Below are 20,146 nucleotides of genomic sequence, written 5' to 3'. Positions count from 1 at the left end.
AAGAATTATAAACAAAAATATGAATAATGTTTTCTAAAATTCGGGTTTTCACGTGAAATCTGAACTGGATGTTTAAATAATTATAAAACAGTATAATCCATATTTTTTTATATATAATTTCAACTATTGTTGTATTGCGGAACTGTGCTCCGCGACAATCGAAGAACTTTTGGATCCCATTGTAAGGTGCCTTAAGCTGCACAACGAGCAATGTTTTTCTAATTCGGTTCGGGATCTTCCCTTGTTAGTTCGCTATTCTCTCGAGTATCGAGTATCAGACTATCGAGGAAACATTATTAGGACGAAGATCTTACCAGAAACGACATTTCCAACGGCGGCTACGTTCGGCGGCGACGGCAGTCGTCTCGGGGACGTTAGATAACTGGGATATCCCGAGTGGGGAGCAGCCAGGAAGCCAGGAAGAGCGCTTAATAGCCCTGGAGGAGTGAGCCAAGGATCTCCTGGCAGACCCAGAGCTGGGCCAGCTACGTTTCTGTGAGAAAGACAGGGTGTTACGATTACCTTGAGCAAAAAGGACGAGCAAGGTTTGTATAATTCTCACGAGAATTACCTCATATTGGCAGCGTGGTGGTACTCGCTGAGCCCGAGTCTCGCTGCTTCCATCTTCTCCTGTCTGCGCCATTTTGCTCGTCTGTTCTGAAACCACACCTGGAACGAGAGAAACATCACACGTTAGTTCAACTTTCCTACATAATTAACGAACAATCTAAAATACATCGGACTTCTCCTTAGCTTCTAATAAGAGACGTCCCGAGGCGAGCAAAACGAGGCGGAAGCGTGAACGCAATCCGGAGGTCGCGGTTCAGCTCGCGCGAAATTGGGGGTAGAAGACGCGAGGACCGGCGCACAACGCGGGGCCAGTGAGTCGGGAAATTTTTACTACACGGGAAGAAACGAGGAGGAGGATCCACGGGGAGTTCGAAAGGGAGAGAGGCAACCCCTAAACCGAGGGTGGCCAGGAGAATGGAGTTGCGAGGCGAGAAAAGTGGCAGCCAAACCTCCCTTATCCTCCATCTCTCTTCCTTCTGCAAACATTCCTTCCTTCAGCCGTCTCAGGCGCTCCCTTGCCGCTACTTTTCTTCGGGCCATCGTCCCTCTCGTTTCGTTGCATCACTGGCCCTACCGCTCTATCGTTATTCCTCTCTTCGTCTGTCCCGTCCGTTTCTTCGAGTTCGCTCCTTTGCTCGGCCTTTGTCGAGCAACCCCTCGAAAGGAGGAAATGTCTCTCTCTGGGCGGGGCGGTCCACCTCTGGAGGCAGCGCGGGGCAAGAAAAGGAGGTAAGAAGGGTGAGTCCGTGCGGGGACCACCCTTCTTCGACATCAAGAGGGTAACGTGGCTGCGGGGCGAAATCGAAAGTGAGCGAAGTGACGGCGCTCCGCCAAGGTGTGGACCCGGGCAAGAAGGGCGAGCAAGAACGGCAGCCGTAACGAGGCGAAGAGGGATGAAAGGGACGGGTCGGCCATGTTGATTTCTTTATTGTAACATGGCTGCTGTTGGCAGCCCGCTAAAATCTATCGCGATAAGTATCGGCTGTTGGCTTCTCTCGCCTTATGAATTATTCAGCGCCGCGGAGACACGCCGATAGGCCCTATTGAGTGTGTCCGTGCACGAGTGGCAATGGGAACGAGACGGAGGGATCCATCGATGGTAGTACCGCGAACGATCGGTCAGGTCGAGGGTATCCCTCTTCAGCCTCGATAAAGTCACATCGTCACGCTTAAGCCGGATCCAGACTTCGCATAGATTGCAATTTTATTTTATTTTTTTTAAATTTATGATTATTTTTTTAATTCAATTTTATATTATTTATCTAACTGTATTTCCCCTTGCAAATATATTTCTGTCCTTTATAAAACTACTAAATTCACGGTGTACTGATTATTTTAAAAAAAAGTGGGCCATCTCTCCGCGACTTACCCTATGATAGACTTTAAAACTTTATTTTACTAAATAATTTGTCTTTCTTTTCTTCACTACACCCTGCATTGTTCTTAATTCATACAGCCTGACCGACTCGATGTTGTGTTGAAAAATCACACGAGACTATTTTTAACGAATTCAGCTTAAAATGATATAAATCAATTTTTCATGAAATTTCCTTCATTATGGTTCGAATTACGTCGTTCTTGGTGTTAGTTTCATCGGCGAAACATACGGAATCAATTGACGTCGTTTTCGCAAAGATCTGATGAGAAACTCCTGGACATTTCTGACTTTTTAATGGTATTCCAACCGTTTCAAGGGTCGAAACCCATAAAATTCGGTGAGCCACTGCGGGGGGTTGTCCTCGCTACGGGGTACCAGGCGTCGCTGGAAAATCACCCTGTATTGGTAAACAGGATGACTCGGAGGGTTGAGCTGTAAGTTTATTTAGCTAATCACACCATCTTTACGACTGTGGAGTGGGCTAAGCTAAGCACAGAAGTTGACGAAGAAAGACACAATGACACTTTCGACCTCTCCGCATGCGTCATTCGTGCGCTCTCAGCCTGCTCAACGTATACGCATTCAAGTCTGGATCCGGCTTTATGCGAAACATTGTGGCTTCACTGCGGCTTATTAATGGTCGCGGGACGTGCTCGAAAATTCATCGTATAAAATACAGGCTAATGGGTGCCGGGACACGCGACAGAGGAATTCCTATCGTTTACACAGCTATTTCATTGGCGCGATACCAGGATACAACAACTAAACCAATCAGATTTCGCGAGAATCTGCAGATCCTGAAATCGGATTTCCCAGCAAGACTTCCGTCGCGTCGAATATCCTCTTCGTCTCCGGCGGCCTGTGACGAGACGCGGCCCCGTGCGCTCGCGCGCCTACACCTCCCCAAGCAGGCCGCATACACACAGCGTCCCGTCTTCGACGCTTGTGTTTCGTCTCGCCGTCGACCAGAGAGCATTTCTCTCTACCTCGTTTTATTATGTAATTCACTCTATAATTTCCCGCTTAACTCCCTGAATTCTCCCGGCCCATCTTAACCCCGCGCCACCCTCTCCGCCCTCGGCAAGCTTCTCGCTGCAACGAGACGAGCAGTGTCGCGTTCGAATAATAAATAACGAACAAATTGAATGTCCCGTCTACGCGGGTGAAGGAGAAACGAAAGAGAAACAGCCGAAAAGCCAGGTGGAAGGAATGAAGGCAGCCTAGGTGGGATGACATCGGTGAGGCTGAGAAGAGACGAGGGCTACAGTTGAGGGGGAAGCGGATATCGAGGCATTCCCGGGCTCATCAGGACGATATTCCGCTCTCGAGGACGAGAAGCAATTTTCTTTCCTGGCTGCGTGGATGAGGAAAGGCCGTGGACAAGATGCCACGTCGAAATGATGGGAAAATAAGCGAATTTCCCTTCGTATCTCTTATATATCCACTTCTTCTCGTCTTGTCTCCCTTCTCTCTTTCGCCCCCACGCTTCCTCCCTGTCTTCTTCCTCTCTGTAACGATGCCCGTCGCCTACACCAGGCTCGTTCTGTCCTCCTTCCTCCAGAAGAAGAGCGTCTCCGCGGCTGGTGACTGGTGGTGCCTTCTCCCACAACCTCTTCATCCCTCTCTCGCGCGGAAATATAAAGAACAGGGCTAACGCGGCTTAACCATTTTAGGTCGTAAATTTATTAGAGTAGGTACTTCCACCTTCTCCATTCTACGACCCATCTCCGCCCCACTCTGCCACCCTTCGGTCCTGGTCTTTGCGCTTTCTTCTTTCTCGGTCACCCCCGGACAGCATCCCCCATCGCTCGTCGCCTCCTCGGCAATGATATTGCCAAGGTAAACTCCCTTAGACGGTTTAAATGCAAGAAAATTGGAATAAAATGGAAGTAATTCCGGGATTAAAATTGGACGTTGTGTTGTTGTTGACGTTACTGTTGCTGGCCTGCGCGCAGAACCGTGGCCTCCGGGCCCATCGCGCATGATCGGCGAGGGTGGGAGGCGTGGACGTAAATCCTGCTATTACAGTCTCCCGGTTTCAAGTGTAAATTTTGATGATGCAGCTAGTGGAACATTTTGCCTACTTTGTACGCCCAATAATTATGCCTCATAGCGTCAAGTACGAAGGAGAGAGCGGGAGACAAACGTAACGGCGTCATGAAAGTAACACGCGTTCTGCCCCCTTCCACAAACATTTCCAAAACGTTTGCTTCACACAGTTACACGTGTATAGTGTCTCTTTTATTGTACTGAGTGACGCTGAGCAGTAACACGAATCGTATACCCTGATCAAGCTGAACTTGTTATTTAGATCATTCAGGTAAGTTTCTCCTATTTTGTTTTTTTTTTGTTAATACAAATTTTTTGGTAATTTCGTTATTTAAAATTTATTGGTTTTTATCGTTACTTAAAATATATTTATTTAAATGTTTCTTTCTTTCGTTTTTTTTTTATAATAAAAATCCTATTTTGCGTTGGACGAAGTGTTTTTACTTAATTCTCCTGAAAATAATTAGTGTTACTTTCGTCCTCACGGTATGTTACTTTCGTCCTACCCCTGCAGGACAAAAGTAACAATGACAGTCACTGCGGAAAACTGCCATAACTTTTTAACTACGTATCACTTAAGGCTGAATCTGGGCTCAAACGACAGACCAAGAAACATAGTATCTTAAGGCACAATTTTCATTTTTATATCTATAAAAGATAATTGTAGGCTAGGCGAAATGTGAAAAACTGTTACTTTTGTCCCCGCTCTCTCCTACAATTAGTTTCGCACTGACCACTTCGATGACATCACTGAACGACTTATGCCCCGAAACATCCTGTACTTCTACTCGTACTTAACCACCGAATCTACGCACGAAACTTATTTTCCTTCCAACACTGTGCAAATTCGAAGCAGCACTCATCGAATCGAAGTGAAGCTCGGTGCGTGTAACGGTGCATGAAACGCTCCACGCGGGTGCAGCAAAAGTTATGGAAAAGCCCCGCGTCAGACGCGTGTAATTCGCAACGACGCGACCACGAAGAGCGCAACGGTACAGAATTCTCGATGACGGTTTTCTCGTCCATAAAACACGCGCCGGAGAACGTGTTCACGCCAAGCCCCGTTACTCTTTCAGACAGAAAACCACTTTGGCCGCTGGCGCGCGGCCAGTCGGACCTGGAAAATCTCGGTCGTCGCTGGGAACGGGGGCGGGAAACAAGAGAGTGGTCGTTTACAGGGAAATATCGACGTTAACGTCGGTTCCGGCGGCTGCGTAACAGCTTTCGCCCTATTCCATCGTTGACATACGGTGACGAGAGCTCGACGGGCTCGCGATATCGCCGGGAAAATCACTTTTCCATCGGTGCACGGGCGTCGTTGTTGCCCCGTGATCTTCCATCTCGCCCGGAGCGATCCCGCCGCCGTCTTCGCTCCGCTCCAGCGAATCGTTCCGGGACGATGATCGCTTTATCCGAGCCGACGACCGCTCTCCCGTCGAATTCGGATTAGCGCCGGTAAAAAGGTATTCGAGGCGATCACGCCACGTCGAACGCATTGTCGTTCGTGGCGGTATTAACAGATTTCGCCTATTGTTCGGCAATGCCGGTGGCCTTCGTCTACTTTGGAAGAGTTGCGAATCCATGGAGATGTCGCTGCGCGTCTCACGCTACCGAGCCCTTGCTCTTTTACGCCCCGGGATTATCCACTTGCTCCTATGGAGGCGAGGAACATTCCAATTGCGTTAAATTATCGATTGAACGACCGGTAGAATCGCAGCGTCGATCTTTCATTGGCTTGCCAAAAATTCTCAGCAAATAGAAATCAATCCTCGCTGCGGGCGAAACCAAAGAAGAGCTGGGTGGTTGTTTTCGGGTGTATTACAAGCTTATCGAAACGCTATCTTGAGCACAGTGCCAGGGGAAGGAAAAGTGGCGTACGCGTTTCGAATATAAGCCGAGATTCCGGTCCAGGGCACCGTTTGCCGTGGTATGCATAGAGAAGGGAGATGTTTGGAGAGGGATGGAGTCTATTATTCACCGTGCTTTTTATGCCCCCTCCCCGAACGTCCCGCTTCTACCCTAGCCCATACTATTCCCCCCTTCTCCTACGACCCTGTCAAACTGTCGTGCAAATTCAATCCCTATACAGTCGTTCTCATTTTCGGCTCGGTTTCGGGGAGCGTGCTGAAAGGACAGCGGCGTCTGTGCATCCGCACTGCGGATACGTGTCCCGACGATAATTGACGATGCGGCGTGACTCGTGCAGCGTTCGAGTTAAATCAATTCCGTCGGGGTGGGCGGCTGGATTTCCAGTTAAACGAGCCTGGCTGGCTTTCGTTTCGATTTTGCCTTTCGACGTCGTCCTACTGCCCCCTGTGCGACATTCTGGAGGAGCAGTCTTTTTGCAGCAGGAAATTCATCTTGAAGAATTCAGATCTCTGTTTGGGTGTAACAGCGCGCTGCGTGTATCGCCTAAGAGCTAGTTGGTGATTCAGTAAGTAGAAAGATTCGCGATGAGTTTACGAATCGGCGGATAGGGGATTGAGCGCCACTGGCGAGCTTCTCCAATAAAGCCACCCCTGTCGTTGCGTGTAATCACCCTTAAACACTCCAACGCCCCGGCCTAACCCTGGCACGCTGCGATACAATACTAATGTGCTACAAATAACATCCCAAACACGAGGCGATTTCACTTTTACAATGAGACTAAACGGCTCCGTGTACGCCGAGGACGGACACGACGATCGGGATCCGTTCGTTTGTCCGTCGAGAGGATCCTTGTGCGCACCCGTTGCCGAACAATGAGCCCTGTTGTGCGTTCTTTTCATGGTGGATCATGGAGATCGTTCCTGTCAGGAAGTCACCAGACTGCTTTCCACGGAACCGAGACTGCGTACACTTTCCAGCATTCCTCGGCAAACTTATTGGAGATTAATTTTCCGACGTTAAACGGGGAGAAGTTGTGACTTCAAAGCGGAGGAGGAAATGGTCGAGACCGAGGAGGGACATCCTCTTCCAACGGTCCAAGGGATCGCTGCTTTCGCGGTATATTTAAAGCGAATACTTTTACGTGATCGAGGGAATCGCGCTCGCTCCGAACCAGATCGCCTGTATTTATCAGGCCAGTTGCGAAAATAAATATGCGTATATTCCAGTTATTTGATTAACGGGGAATTATTCAGCGTATCGGGCATTCGTTGGCCGATATTAATAGCAGGTAAAGAGCCGGGCTTAATCTGTCCACTTAAAATCAGTTGGCGATGGCCTAGTTCGGACATTCTATTTCGCGCGTCCCCGGGTGCCTGCATCATTTGTTCGGCTGCTTTTCCTTAACAGCGAATAAAGCTTCTGATGGTAAACGTTATTAATACCCTCGCCGCGGGCGTCCAGCTGGGCAAAGGATTATTAAATTGCGGGTAATCCAAAGATAGACAGATGGAAAGTGGAGGCAGCAGCTCCTAATTCTGGAAAAAGGGAACCTTGCACCAGCCAGAATAATATACTGGCAATTAGGTGCAGCGGGGGCTCAACGTTTTTCCTTCCCTCCATTCTTTTTCTCATTTTCCCTTCGCTTTTTTTGTTAGGAGGATTACGGACGATCGACTTTCTCAATGATCGACGAAACACGGAAGTGTCAAGAGCACGAATCGTGCCCTGAAATTCGATCCGTCTTATTAAGACCCTGTCGGCGTCGAAGGAAAGGGGGGTTTAAATCGAGCGAAGGATGCAGGGACTCGCTGCTACGAAGAAAAAATTCTGCGGTAGAATCACGAAGATCCTGCAGCTCCCTTTTACCGGAGCAAACGTCGACGAATGTTGTCGCTTACGTACGCGAATGTTTTACTTAAAGTAATTGAACGATCATCCACTTGAAGCGCTCTGTCGTTCATTATCTACCCCACCTTTTTAACTGCCGATAGAGCCACCAAATCGCGGCGAAATCAAAGCCCCAGACCTTTTATCCGCGCACGTGATTAGCGTGGTCTCGTTTTAAAAAGTCGGCCACAATGCGCCCGAAACAACGGGCCAGTGCTCGGAACATAATCGCGAGGGTGTCTCGCGTGAATAAGGCGAGCAGAAATTCGGCAAATTAGCCTTATGGCCTTCGTATTTTGACACCGCGCGTTCATTGTCCCGCAGGGACTCCCTTTTTCGTCGCCAGCCGCGGAATCGGCATTCGACTGAATGCACCCTTTGTCCACGGGGCTATTTACCGAGCAATATGCTTTTACAACCCCACGCGAGTGATCCTCTCTATTTTCCCTGGTTGGACGCTGATCTCGTGAATCGCGGCGAGCCGGGAGAACGATCGAGTTCTGGTGCCATTATGGAGAACGCTATCCTCTTCAAAGATCAGCGAACAATCGATAAGATTGTCCCAATTCGGGCAGTTTCAGTCACCTCTATTTTGAAATGTACAAATGTATCGTTCGCCTGTCTGTTTTAAAGCGTCCAATTATGCACGAGGGATGGTGAGTTTCGGGACACAGAAATACACACAGATGAAAGTGGAATAATGCGAGGAAAGCTTCGTTGAACGGTACACGCGAAGAATATTCGTGGAGCGGTGGTTTAAAATAGTAGGTACGTAGAATCGAGGGCACATTGCTGATTAAGTAGTTCAAAATACCATAAAAAGTAGGTACTGTAAGGTAAATGTCCCAATTAGCGACCCAGTCCCAATTGTTGACACTTTATCCTTTATATTTAAATATGATTTTTTTCGGTTAGGAACAGACGTTAAAAGTATTGAATTGGATTCGTGAATGTTCGAAGTATCTTGCTGATGGTTTCGCTAATGTATATCATAATATCATAAAATTGTAATTCAACGCGCTTACACAGAGATTACTAATTATTGTAAGTACAATCTTCGACAATCTTGCCGTCGATCGAAGCCTGAAAGATATCCCCTTCTTTGCCACGCCTGGTAGCGTCTCCTATCGCGATAATTGAAAGTTTGGACCTGTCGGAATAGGTGGAAAAAGTGCACGAGCGCGGATAAAGAGAATACCGCGTTGCAAAGCCGGGCTGCAGGCCGCGTGCTGCACGTGAAAATCCGTCGCCGATGTAATAACTCTAATAACTCGTAATAAAGCCCGGGTGGAGTCATATTAGCGTCAGGAACACGCGTGGGCGCACAAAGGGCGGCCGCCCTCGACAAACACTGTGACTTTTGATGATTATTAACTTCACGGGGCCAGCCACGTCGACCAGGAGATGGGTAGCAGAGGGAAAAGGTGAAGGGGAGAGGATCCATAGGCCGTGCACAGTAATCTGCTGCCCCGAAGGCTTTCTGGTCCTGCCCTTCCACCCCTCTTCGCCTTCCTGCTCTGCTCCTCATCTCGTTCTCTCTCTCTCTCTCTCTTTCTCTCCCTTTACACCGAAACCCGCCTCCCTCTCTTCTACCACCGCCTGGGAACCAAATTAATAGTTAGTTCTGCTGGATATATCTCGAATTCGGTATATTCCCCCGCGAGTGGACCCACGCTTCCCTTTCCTACCTCCTTGTGTCTCTGGCTGCGTTTGACATCGGTTACTTGTTAAAGGGCCGCGCGATATCTCGATCAAACGAACCTCTTGCGGCGCTCGAATGGGATTAATTGAACGGGATCACGGAATTGTTAATTTACGGCGACCTTTGCCCACGACCAGCTCGACCGGTCACTCTCGGCCGGTGAATGTTTCGATAGGGATGAACCCTCGCGACTGGGTTCTCTCTCCCGCGCTTCTAACAGAGATTTCGCTCTTTAAGTTCCCGTTCGCAAGTTTTAAACAGCTCGTTACCCGTTCGTAGTAAAACCGTGGCAAGCCCAGCTCCCTGTGCGGGCTTGTAAATTGAGATTGTCAAACATCCTTTATCGAGGAAGCAACCGATAAAGTCTTCTATCTTGCACCTTTGTCAGCAACGCTTCCTTCATCCAGAAGGAAACCTACACCAAGATCCGTTATCGGCAGAATCACGAAGCATCCTGCCGGCAGTTTAGTGTTACTAATCCTCGTCGCGATTTCCAGGTTCACATTCATCGCCGCGCCGGCCGCGTGTAGAGCGCTCCCGCTCGTCGGTACCTGCGATCTATTGCGGCAGAGGGACGGAGAGCAGAGAAATCTCAAACTCCCTGAAACGGATATATTTTCACGAAGTGACATTCATCCCCGGCGTGGAGAGTGGCTCGGTCTCCTGCCTTTGTAAGGGATCCCCTCACGGTTGCATTTTGCATCTATGCGCCGCCTGAACCCGTCGAGCGCATGCAGCGGCAAGAAATTCGATCTTAAACCACGCCGGGAGAAAAAAAAAAGAAGAAGAGACGAGCCAATGAAGGCGAGGAAAGGGGGCGCGAGGGGTTGGGAGGAGGTAGGGGGAGGGCAGCAACCAGTGGAACTGAATACGTTTGTACCTGAGCCCGACAATGGCCCCCGTAATTCGATTACAAGGACCGCCAGCTAATTGTTAATTGCTGGCCTCAGGACCATATGCCGACAAAGGTTTCATAACATTATATGGAATATTAAAACGAGCAGGCACATGCGTGGATTTTCTATGCGTGTGCCCTACGGACGAACGTCCTTCGGCTGTATGTAGGCTCCTAACGCGGTCACGGACCACCGTTTCGTCCTCCTCGACGAGTTCCTGCGCCGCCTCGTGGGAAAGCTTCCCTTTTCTTCCGTGTCCTAGCCCGCGAGAGCATCTCCAGCTCACTGCCTCCTACGATCGATCGCCTCGTCGATGATACTTGCACCGTTCCCGGAGATTCTTAGTTCTACGCGTTAAAAGGGCAGCTTTGTAGGAGAGCAGTTTAGCTCTGACGAAGGATAAGTTACAGGACTCGATGGGACTTCGTGTCCGCGATTAGCGAGATTTAATCCCCCTCGCGTGTCGAGTATCGCCGTTAGAAAGTTTATGTTGCACGCGTGCAAGCACCTCCTGTCGTCTCCTCCCCATCGAACACGGAGGTCCTCTTTTCGAACTCGTTAACTCCTCCGCGGCGACTTGGCCGCAATTAATTATCCACGTAATTACGTCTCCGACTCAGTTCCGCGAACAGCCCTGGAACAGCGACCAGTCTTTTTTCAGCCGACGCACTCGTCAGGCTCATCCCCCGTGTCCCTCGTCACCCCAGTGCAGCACGGGGACGCGCGTGTTCCTACCCTTGGTGTTTAACGGCTAATCTGCCAAATGAAGTGTTTTTGTGTTTGAGCACAACACTTCGTCTCAATAGAGGAGAGGCAAAACCGCCCTCGGGAAAAGGGTTGCTCCAACATGATTGATGCTCGAGGGGGCAGAGCAAGGGTCTCCGGCAACCAACCCTTTTTAGTCAAGCGCTAAACGGAGTGCTTAATTGAGCCACAGACCTCAGAACCTCGGACAGCTAATCTCCTGAAACGTATTTACGGGAAACGATGGACCTTGCTCTTTCTTCCTTCGCGCGGACTTCTTTGCTTGTCTCTTTGAACGAAGAGGGGGCGAGCGTTTGCGGCGAGCTTTTCGCTTTTGCGGCTGGCGCTACAACCTTTTCAAACGTTTAATGGTTGCTTCGTAGCCTCGAGTGCTTGACACGCGTTTTAAAACACTTCTGCCGTCTTTTGTTGCGATAAGTGGTGCTCGATCAACGTCTCTGCCGGGAATAAGTTTTTCGAGCGCTCGGCAAGGGATCCCCTGGGATGTAGCCGTTTTTTTTTGTAAACGGGAATACAGAGAATTGCTGGACGAAAAGGGTTGAATGGTTCTACGAGGAGCATCTCGTTAATCGTCCATCTGGAATTGCAATAACTTTCGAGAAGACATACTTTTGAGATGCTGAAGGTCTCTGACATCGAATGAATAATTTTTTCATTTTTTCCCTTTTATCATTCGACGAAGCTCCCCTTGAATTGAAACCCTCCTAACGGGGTTGCGCGCGGGCGCGCAGCGTCGACGTGTGCGCGCGCGAACGAAAGGACGAACACTGGCCCGTAATGGAGTTTCCAAATATTCGGGGAGCCCTCGCTCAATTTCGAACAATTTGCATTTAGGGTGAAGTGCAATTAATAGAAGCGGGGTGTTGTCCCGCGCCATTCCACGCCTATTAACACTATATTCCGCGGGAGTTTAGCATATCGAGGGGGCAATATTGAGTTACGCGACAGTAATTATAATACTCGTTAGACGGCGCTGCAAGAGTTTACCCACTTCGCATGCTCTCGCGACCCGCAGGATCGAAGGACGTGTTTCTGCGCCGACTTAAGGGTCTTGACAGTCTGTTACCGAGAAACGGCGCCACCCTCTCTAACCCTCTCCCCTCCGCCTCTTAAATGGTGAAAAATCCCCCGTTAATGAGCTCGGGAGGTGTTAACGAATTAAGAAGCATAATTTCCGCACGAAAGCTATCTGAACGGAGACAAACGTCTCTCGATGAGATAGCTTCTGAAGAATTTAAACTCAACTATTTTCTTTCCTTCGCATCGAATGCTAGCTGAATTTCATTCCCATCAAAGCACCCAGATACGCTTGTAGGTACTATGCTCCGAGGAGTCGCTGGAACGTCTAAATTACGCGGTTCGTTTATCAAGCGCCCGCCTGACGGATCCGTCTGACTTATTTCGTCTCTTACCACTGACACCCGATTGTAGTAGCGCGAGGTGCTGGACATTTTTCCACTTCCCTGTCACGTCCTGTTTCTAGCAGTGGAAGCGTGTCCGTCCTTACGCGTTATTTTTTCCTTCTTCGCTTTTCTCCTCGCGACACCCTTCGTTGCGCCAGCCAGGTGTCCCGCTCCCACGATCTTCGCTATTTCCCACCCGCCTCATTCTCTCTCTCTCTCTCTCTCTCTCTCTCCCGAGGCGCGAGGCCATTATCTTATTTTCCGCCTGAAAACATCGCACCCAGAAGAAAAACGATCTGACGCAGTGGAAGGAGGGCCCGAGGAGAAAGGCCATTGGCCGTTCACGCGGAAGATCAGAGGTGCTTGCGTGTAATAACATTTGTATCCGCGATCGTCTTCCCTCCACCGTTCATATCGAGCTCGAATGCTTTTTATCCTGTTCGTGGAGTGTCGGGTTTGGGGTGTCGGTCCATCAGAATCCGATATATCTGGATCGTTTCGGCCGTTTGCTGGGTTGTTGAAGGATCATTCGGGGGTGGATGATGGTGGTAGGATAAGAGAAAAAGAGTGAAACTCGTGGACGTGTCCTTTTTCTTTGGAGGATGTAGGGTGATGGTACTTTCGGGGTAACGGTGCACTTATGAGCCTTATAGGTTGCCAGAGAGATCTATTATTTCGGGAATTGCTAGAAATTTGCCCGAGTCAACGTAGGAAGTTGAAGGGACTGCCATAGATGAAACGTAATTCGCGAATACGACAGGACATTATCTTGATTTATGTAGGGAAACGAGCGTATATATATATATATATACGTCATTAGTTGTCCGTAACCTGGTGCGAAAGTTCTCACTGCGTGCCCTTCGCTAAACAGCTTTATGTTGCCGTGTATGGGTATTAATATTGCGAGCTTATGGTTCTCGGTCTACTGACCACGAGGGGTACGAGCTGGCTGGGTGCAACCAGGGGGACTATTATATTCGTTCAGAGCTACCGCCGAACCACCGATACACATAATTGACTACAGAATCCATAAAAGAAGAACAATTTCCACGAGGAAGCACGATAGATGAAACTACCCTTGTCACAAATCCCCAAAACAGTGGTCGATCTTCTTCGAGTCTACATACCGCCCTTGTGTCCCCCACGTGTCCTCGCACGTGAGATCTCGGCTTAATATTCGTCAATTACCTCAACGTTAATGGGGAAATTGCGCGACTACCCCAATTGGAATTTTACTGTAATCGAAAATAATCAGGACCTCCGAGCTCGCGCGGCCTCTCTCCACCCTCGTGCAAGAAAACAGAGAAAGAAAGCTGCGTAAGTTGGATAAGGAGGCATCGTTCTCTCAGCTACGCCGTTAATTTCAGCACGTTTTCCGCATTGCGTGCGCAATTGCGTCGGAAAGCGACGCGCGAGCCGTCGTGCAGAGAAATTTCGCGGCAGTAGCCATGGTTACGGGGGTTGATCGTCGACGGAGGGGTTGGCCGGAGGCGGCGTGCGTGACTAATTTGACACCCCGTAGATATAGGTGCGCCAAACCCAGACAGTCACCTGCGATTCGTGCCGGCCTCGTGTCGGCGCTAACGATCACGATTTGGGCCCCTCCGCCACCCCTCACTCGCCCCACCCCTCTTGCCCCTGCCTCTAATAAAACCGAATTAAACGGACCGATAAGCGCCGCTGCCGCGGAAGAAGCAGCCAGCGGGTTTCGATAGCTTCCCCCGGTCAGGAATTTCTGTCGCGATTTCCGCGAATCGAACGTTCAACGGCGCATTAATCGAACGGTGCCCCCGAAAATTAATCGATTCACGGAATATGATAACAAACTGGGCTCCGGGGACGATAAATTGCTGAACGTTTCGCCGATCCTGCATGATAGTGTGGGTCGGGAGTTGGAAGGATGGGGGTTGTGGACACCACGAAATGAATCACCCTGTTCCAGGGTACACGGTGTTCAGAAAGTGACGACGTTCCTGGGTTTTTGCTTCTAGGAAAACTGTAGTCTACAAAGTTAAAGATCAAAAGCTGCTGCCTCGATAAACAACGAACAATCGTTTCCGGTTAACGATTCAGGGGTGGGTACTTTGGTAGAATTTCATTAGCGTAGATCGCGCACAAGAAAACAGTTGTAGAACGACATGTGTCTTTTGTCTTTGAACAGTGTTTCCATAACGACGTCGACGTGACGGTAAATAACGTCAAGCATCCCAAAGAAGCTTTCTTGGCCCGCCTCTTTCCGTCCCTCCATCGTGTACGCGCTTTTGCTTCGTTACAGGACCAGTTTCTTGTTGAATAAACTAACAGCCCCCGTCGTTGCGAAGGCCAACGAATTGTTGTTGGCACGACCCGGCGAAAACAACTTGGAGCACATCGGTGGGAAATGTTTTTCGGAACGGAGACACGGTCGGTACAGATTTTCTTTGTAAATGGAACGAAAACAGGGAAGATCGCTTTTAAATTGCGCTCTCAAAAGCTTTCAGAAACGATTGCAGTGCTCGATATTAGTTTCACATCCGCCTGCAGCCCCCGACCCCCGCGTGCGCCCGCAACCCCTCATGGTTCGACGAATGTATTTTCCGTCGTAGGCGAGCCCACGGTTTGAAATTCCTCCGGTGGCGTGGTGTGCGAGCGTCGGCAGGGAGGGAAAAAAAATTGTAATCGAATTGGAGTATTTTTCCAATTGGCAATCGTCGAGCGGTCGTGCGCGCGGAACGATGGCCATTCAGCCGTCTCTGTCTCTCTCGATTCCAAATTAGTTGGCCTACCGCGAAAAATCAATCTGCCCGCTTTTTTCCGCCCGCCTCATCGTACTTTTTTCCACCGTTGTCGATTCCATTCTCGATGGTCGCGGGAAAAATAGCGTTTTAACGGTCCCTACGAAATGTCGCGATTTCTCAGCGTCATGTTTCCTTAGATAATGGACCTTCATGAATATCAGTCGATAGGGTCGCGGAAAAGTAATTATACAACCTTTGGCCTCTCTCGTTCTCGGATATTATGGATTTAGATAAAGTGCCGCGTACTTTCGTTCGTCTGTTTAGCTTTGTATCGCTGGAACATGGTGCTTCCGAAGACAATTATTCGGATCAGCGGGTGTTACTCCGCGTAGTCAATTTCGTTAAGTGTTTCCAGCGAAACTCACCCCCGTATCAATTTCAAGTCTAGCCGACGAATCAGTCGGTTGCTCTTTGTTTCTCGTTCTTATACATAGAAGCTTGCGATCGCGTGACAGGAACATAAACCGTGCACCGTATAACGCGTGACAGTGAATTTTCTTTAATATCTCGTCGAGAATAAAAGAGACACGAATGTGTCCGATGTATAACTTTTACCCAGATGGAGATGAATTATTCCGCGGTGAAAATCAAATGCCTCTTGAATCCATTGTATCAAACGGATATACCTATGTATGCACGTACATTTAGTTATGGCCAATCGCTGTCAATTTCAATGCGAAGGCTTTTATAGAGGGCAAGAATAGGAATGGAAAGGAAATAAATGCTTCCATACGTGAAAAAAAAAACAATACCGCGAGCTCGGCAGTCGGAGAATCGCAGCGTGGATTCAATAATCCACGATCGAGCTTGCTCGTAAATTTAACAGAGCGTGCTTGCGTTAAAGAAATCCATTCGTCTTTTCAAGAATTCTTCTAACTTTCCAACGATCGTAAATTCCCTTCATTTCCACGGCGCACACACCCGCGCGTAAACGCAATTTACATCTCTGTACCTTCGATTACAACCGTTCAGGTTGTCGTTTGCAATAATAATTTAATCTCCGAACGTCGACACGCCGCTTTGATCAAATTTCAAGAAAGTCTCGGACTCGGTTCAGCGCGATTTAATTCCCCTGCGGGAAATGCGAAATCAATGAACGTTGCCGGCGTTAAAATTATGACCGATGTAACTTTCCATCAGCCGCGGCGAATGTTTATACGTGAAAGTGATTTGCAGTTGCCAACACTGTCGACCGATCTTGCGCAGCACTCGCGAGTCCGGAGAACGGTTTTTTATCAGTAACGTAGCTGAGTCGCAATAACGAGCTTAATAAGCAATTCGACGTTTCGACATCGGCGGAGGCCTGCGTGGAGGAGATCCGATAAAATCTCCGCGCTATGGACGATAATTATCGCGAGAAAACAGCGTTAATCCCCGCAATCAATCTGGCGTATATACGTGCGCGCGGTGGACGGGTGGGGAGGATGCCATGAAAATCTGGAAAACGCGCTTTCCCGGTGACAATCGGGCCACGGTGACCACTGACCGGGGCCCCTACCACCGAAACAACCCGGTTTGTCCAATAAAAGCTCCGTTTCCCTTCGCTATTCACCCACCCCCGTCCACCTCGCTCCGCAAAACCATCTCGTCGAGCGGCCTAATAAATCCGACAGATAGGATTGGCGTGCGCTATCAATTAAAAATGATGAAACCGAACGTGCGTCCGCCTCTCCGTTCCGCAGCGAGCAGTTCTCTCCTTTCCCTTCGCTCCCTCCGCCCCCGCATCTCCTCCTCGCGAGGTGCACGGCTGATTCCTCCGCCTTGTCTGCTCGCGTAATAAGCTTAAGCGATTAGGTGTACCTTAGGGGCGCACCGGTGTGTTCCCTTCTTCGGCCTTCCAGCTCCTCGCTTTCCAGTCGACGAGGAGGGAACGGGGGAAGCAAAATAAAGCGGGCTCCGAGAGGGAGAAGGACAGCCGCGCGCCAGCCACCCCCCCGGAGAAAATTGAAAAAAGTAGAACGAGATAGGAGGGCCGGGGGGAGGTCGGCTGCGCGACGGCAGCACCGGCAGGTTTTAAACGCAATTTAAATTTTTAATTGCGACTCTCCTGGAGGGGAACACCTCCGCTCCGACCAGACCTTTTCACGCGATCGCGCTCCCATTCTCCCCGGACACTCGCTTGCGCCCCTTTCCTCCACCGGTTTCTTTCTTCTTAATTGCGCGTATTGTCGATCATTAGGCTCGTTTAGACACTTGCCACTGAGATCGTAGAGACCGTCTGGGGGGCTGACGATATCCTTGAATTGAGAAGAACGTGGCGGACCACCGTCGCGTTTCATCTACATCCAAGTTCCAACGAGATTCGCTTCATTTGAATTATAAATTCAAATTAGCACGTTCCTTCTGCCATGCTGAATGCCCGATTTTACGCGTCACGCGTCCGCGTTGGTTCCTGGTCGCGGGATCGGGGAACGGTCGATGCGATAACCGAGTGAAAAATCAATTCCGCGCATCGACAGGCAAAAAAGCAGGTGCTCGGAAAAAGGCAGGTTATTATCCAGACCAGTGGTAAATTACGACGACGTGCACGTACCGCCGTGCCGCGCCGCCCGCTCGGAAAGCGTGCCCCCGGCTGCCTAATCGATGCGTCGTCGCATGCGACTGCGTGCTTTTATCGCTGTCACGCACATAATTAATTTAATTTAGTTTAATACGTCGGGCCAGCGTCGGCCGGCGATTGCTGTTCCGATTGTTTGCACGGAAACGCTACCATTAAACCCGCTCCCGCCCGTTCGCCACCGCCTCGACGCCCGTATCCGCTGAATTTGAGCTCGAGCCAGGCAGATAAACAGAGAGGGCCAATTATAAATCGGCCGATTCGTCAGGGATCGCAACGATTAACCTCAACGGCTGAACACGTAAATTCGTAATCGCTCAACTGTTATTTCAGCGCGCACATTTTTTGGCGTTTCCGCGGAGTATAAAAGTCAACGGAGCGAGATTTCGATTGGCGAAATTACGGGCTCTGTCGCTTTAAAGGGCCATGGCAAATTGCGAGTACATTTTGGAGACGGGTGGCCGATGAATTACGTCTCGTTTTTTTTTTTTAATACACGCTGTCGATGGCGATCGGGGCGCGACACAGCCGGCCACGTCCTTGCTCCCCGTTTGCCCGTTGGTTTTTCGTTAAATCGTAGCAATACGTTCGGCGAACAGTGTCGTGTGGGTTAACGAGTTAATTCCTCGGTTAGTCGCGTGACTGTGCGGCCGCGGCGATTATTTAAAAATGCATGAATTCTCGTTGTCCCCGCGAGCGCCGGAGGGGTAGAAACAATCTTCCACTTGATACCGGTTAACAACGCGATTTCTCTATAATTATTCGCTTCAACCCTTTGATCGCGCGACGGATCTTTGGTGGCGAAGAAACACTACTTCCGACGGGAGGGTCGACGGGGAATTTGCTCACCCCGGTGGACGACGAAATTCTCCACGCAGCCTGGCCAACGCGCGGCAAAAATCTACGCCGAAGAAACTACGGCGCGCGGGTCGACTCACCTGGACGCGCACTTCCGGAAGATTGACTTTCATGGCGAGCTCCTCCCTGGAGTACACGTCCGGATAATGAGACTTCTCGAAGGCCCTCTCGAGCTCGTGCAGCTGGTAGGTGGTGAAGGTCGTCCTGTTACGGCGATGCTTCTTCTTGCCGCCGTTCCCGTTCAAATCGTCCCCGCAGCCCGCGCCGAGCTCCTCGTCGCTGCCGCCGCCGGTGGAGTTGCAGCTGTTCTCACCTGGAACCCACGGGAGTGGTCAGGTCTCCTCGGAAACGGTCGTTACGGTTAATAGGTACGGTAATGGTGATCGATTTATCCAGTCCCGGCTATTACCTCTATTATGCCCCGTATAATGCTGCCCATTACAAGTGTTGTAACGCTCGTCGGACGTGCGCGAGCCGGATTTCGCGTACCAGCCGAACTTTCCATTATACGGTTTTGTGGAAAAAGAATGTTACACCTCTGTCTCATTCTGCACCTCTTTCTCTCTCTCTCCTTTAATTTCGTTAGAGAACGTACCTTCCAAAGTGGCAGGATTATAGATTCCTCGTGTTCGGAGGTCAAGGGATTGGAAAATTTATCATATCGCATGTGCAACGATGATGAATGCTCTGCCCGGAAAGCTGAGCAAAATGTAAATGGTCGAACTGGATTGTCGCGAGCGAGGAATTTAGAGCATGAATGTTTTAATTGGGGGTTTTGGTACGATTAATGGAGCGAAGTAGAATTCTGACATGCCTCGGGTCGTGTCAGGGCGTATTTTTACGTTACTTTTTAGCTTGCAATTACGTTTGTAAAAGATTTCATTTAACACGCGAAGCAACGTCCGTTTGGCTGCTCGAAAGCTTTCCTACGCGGACAGGTTCGCCTGCGTTTCGATCCCGCGTCATTTAATTTCCGTGCTTACACCGTAGGCTTTTGCCGATTATTGATTTACACGGTTTTGTAATTATTTCCTCTGTTACACGGCGCATAATGCAGTAGCCATTAAAATGGCTGCTATGGATCCAATCTGTGCGCGCAACCCGTTGCAGTTTACGCACGAGGCATTGCCGAATCTTGAATAATGAGTTATCGATCCCGGCTAGTTATGAATTTGAAATGAGCTCGCTGAACGTGCCGCCGCAATTTTTATTAACTTCCCTGTCAGCTCTATGGGATCAAAAATGAAGAAGTAACATTGTTAATTGGACGCTATTGGAATAGAACAGGAAATTAACTTGAAAAGTGTCGGTTCTGCATGTCAAAGGCGTTCGAACGTATGCTATGTGACGTTAAATAGTAACAGTGCCATGTTTCCTGTTGTCGAGTTTATCGCGAACAAGATCGTTCGTGTATCCAGTATAATTTCAACTTATT

At 49.5% G+C, this 20,146-nt stretch overlaps 1 protein-coding gene across 1 annotated transcript in view; it reads right to left on the bottom strand.

The window, feature by feature from the left end:
- Window positions 1–20,146, bottom strand: part of LOC143369079 (retinal homeobox protein Rx1) — a 36,321-nt gene that overhangs the window by 2,941 nt on the left and 13,234 nt on the right. The window contains exons 2-4 of the mRNA XM_076812518.1: window positions 18,792–19,024; window positions 572–669; window positions 315–493 (exon numbers count right to left, since the gene is read on the bottom strand). Coding sequence (XP_076668633.1) covers window positions 315–493; window positions 572–669; window positions 18,792–19,024 — 510 coding nt within the window. The remainder of the gene's footprint in view (window positions 1–314; window positions 494–571; window positions 670–18,791; window positions 19,025–20,146) is intronic.

Source organism: Andrena cerasifolii, chromosome 5 (assembly GCF_050908995.1).
Source record: "Andrena cerasifolii isolate SP2316 chromosome 5, iyAndCera1_principal, whole genome shotgun sequence".
NCBI lineage: Eukaryota > Metazoa > Arthropoda > Insecta > Hymenoptera > Andrenidae > Andrena > Andrena cerasifolii.
The sequence above is the reverse complement of the archived record's forward strand: the minus strand, read 5'-3'. Positions and strand labels throughout refer to the sequence as shown.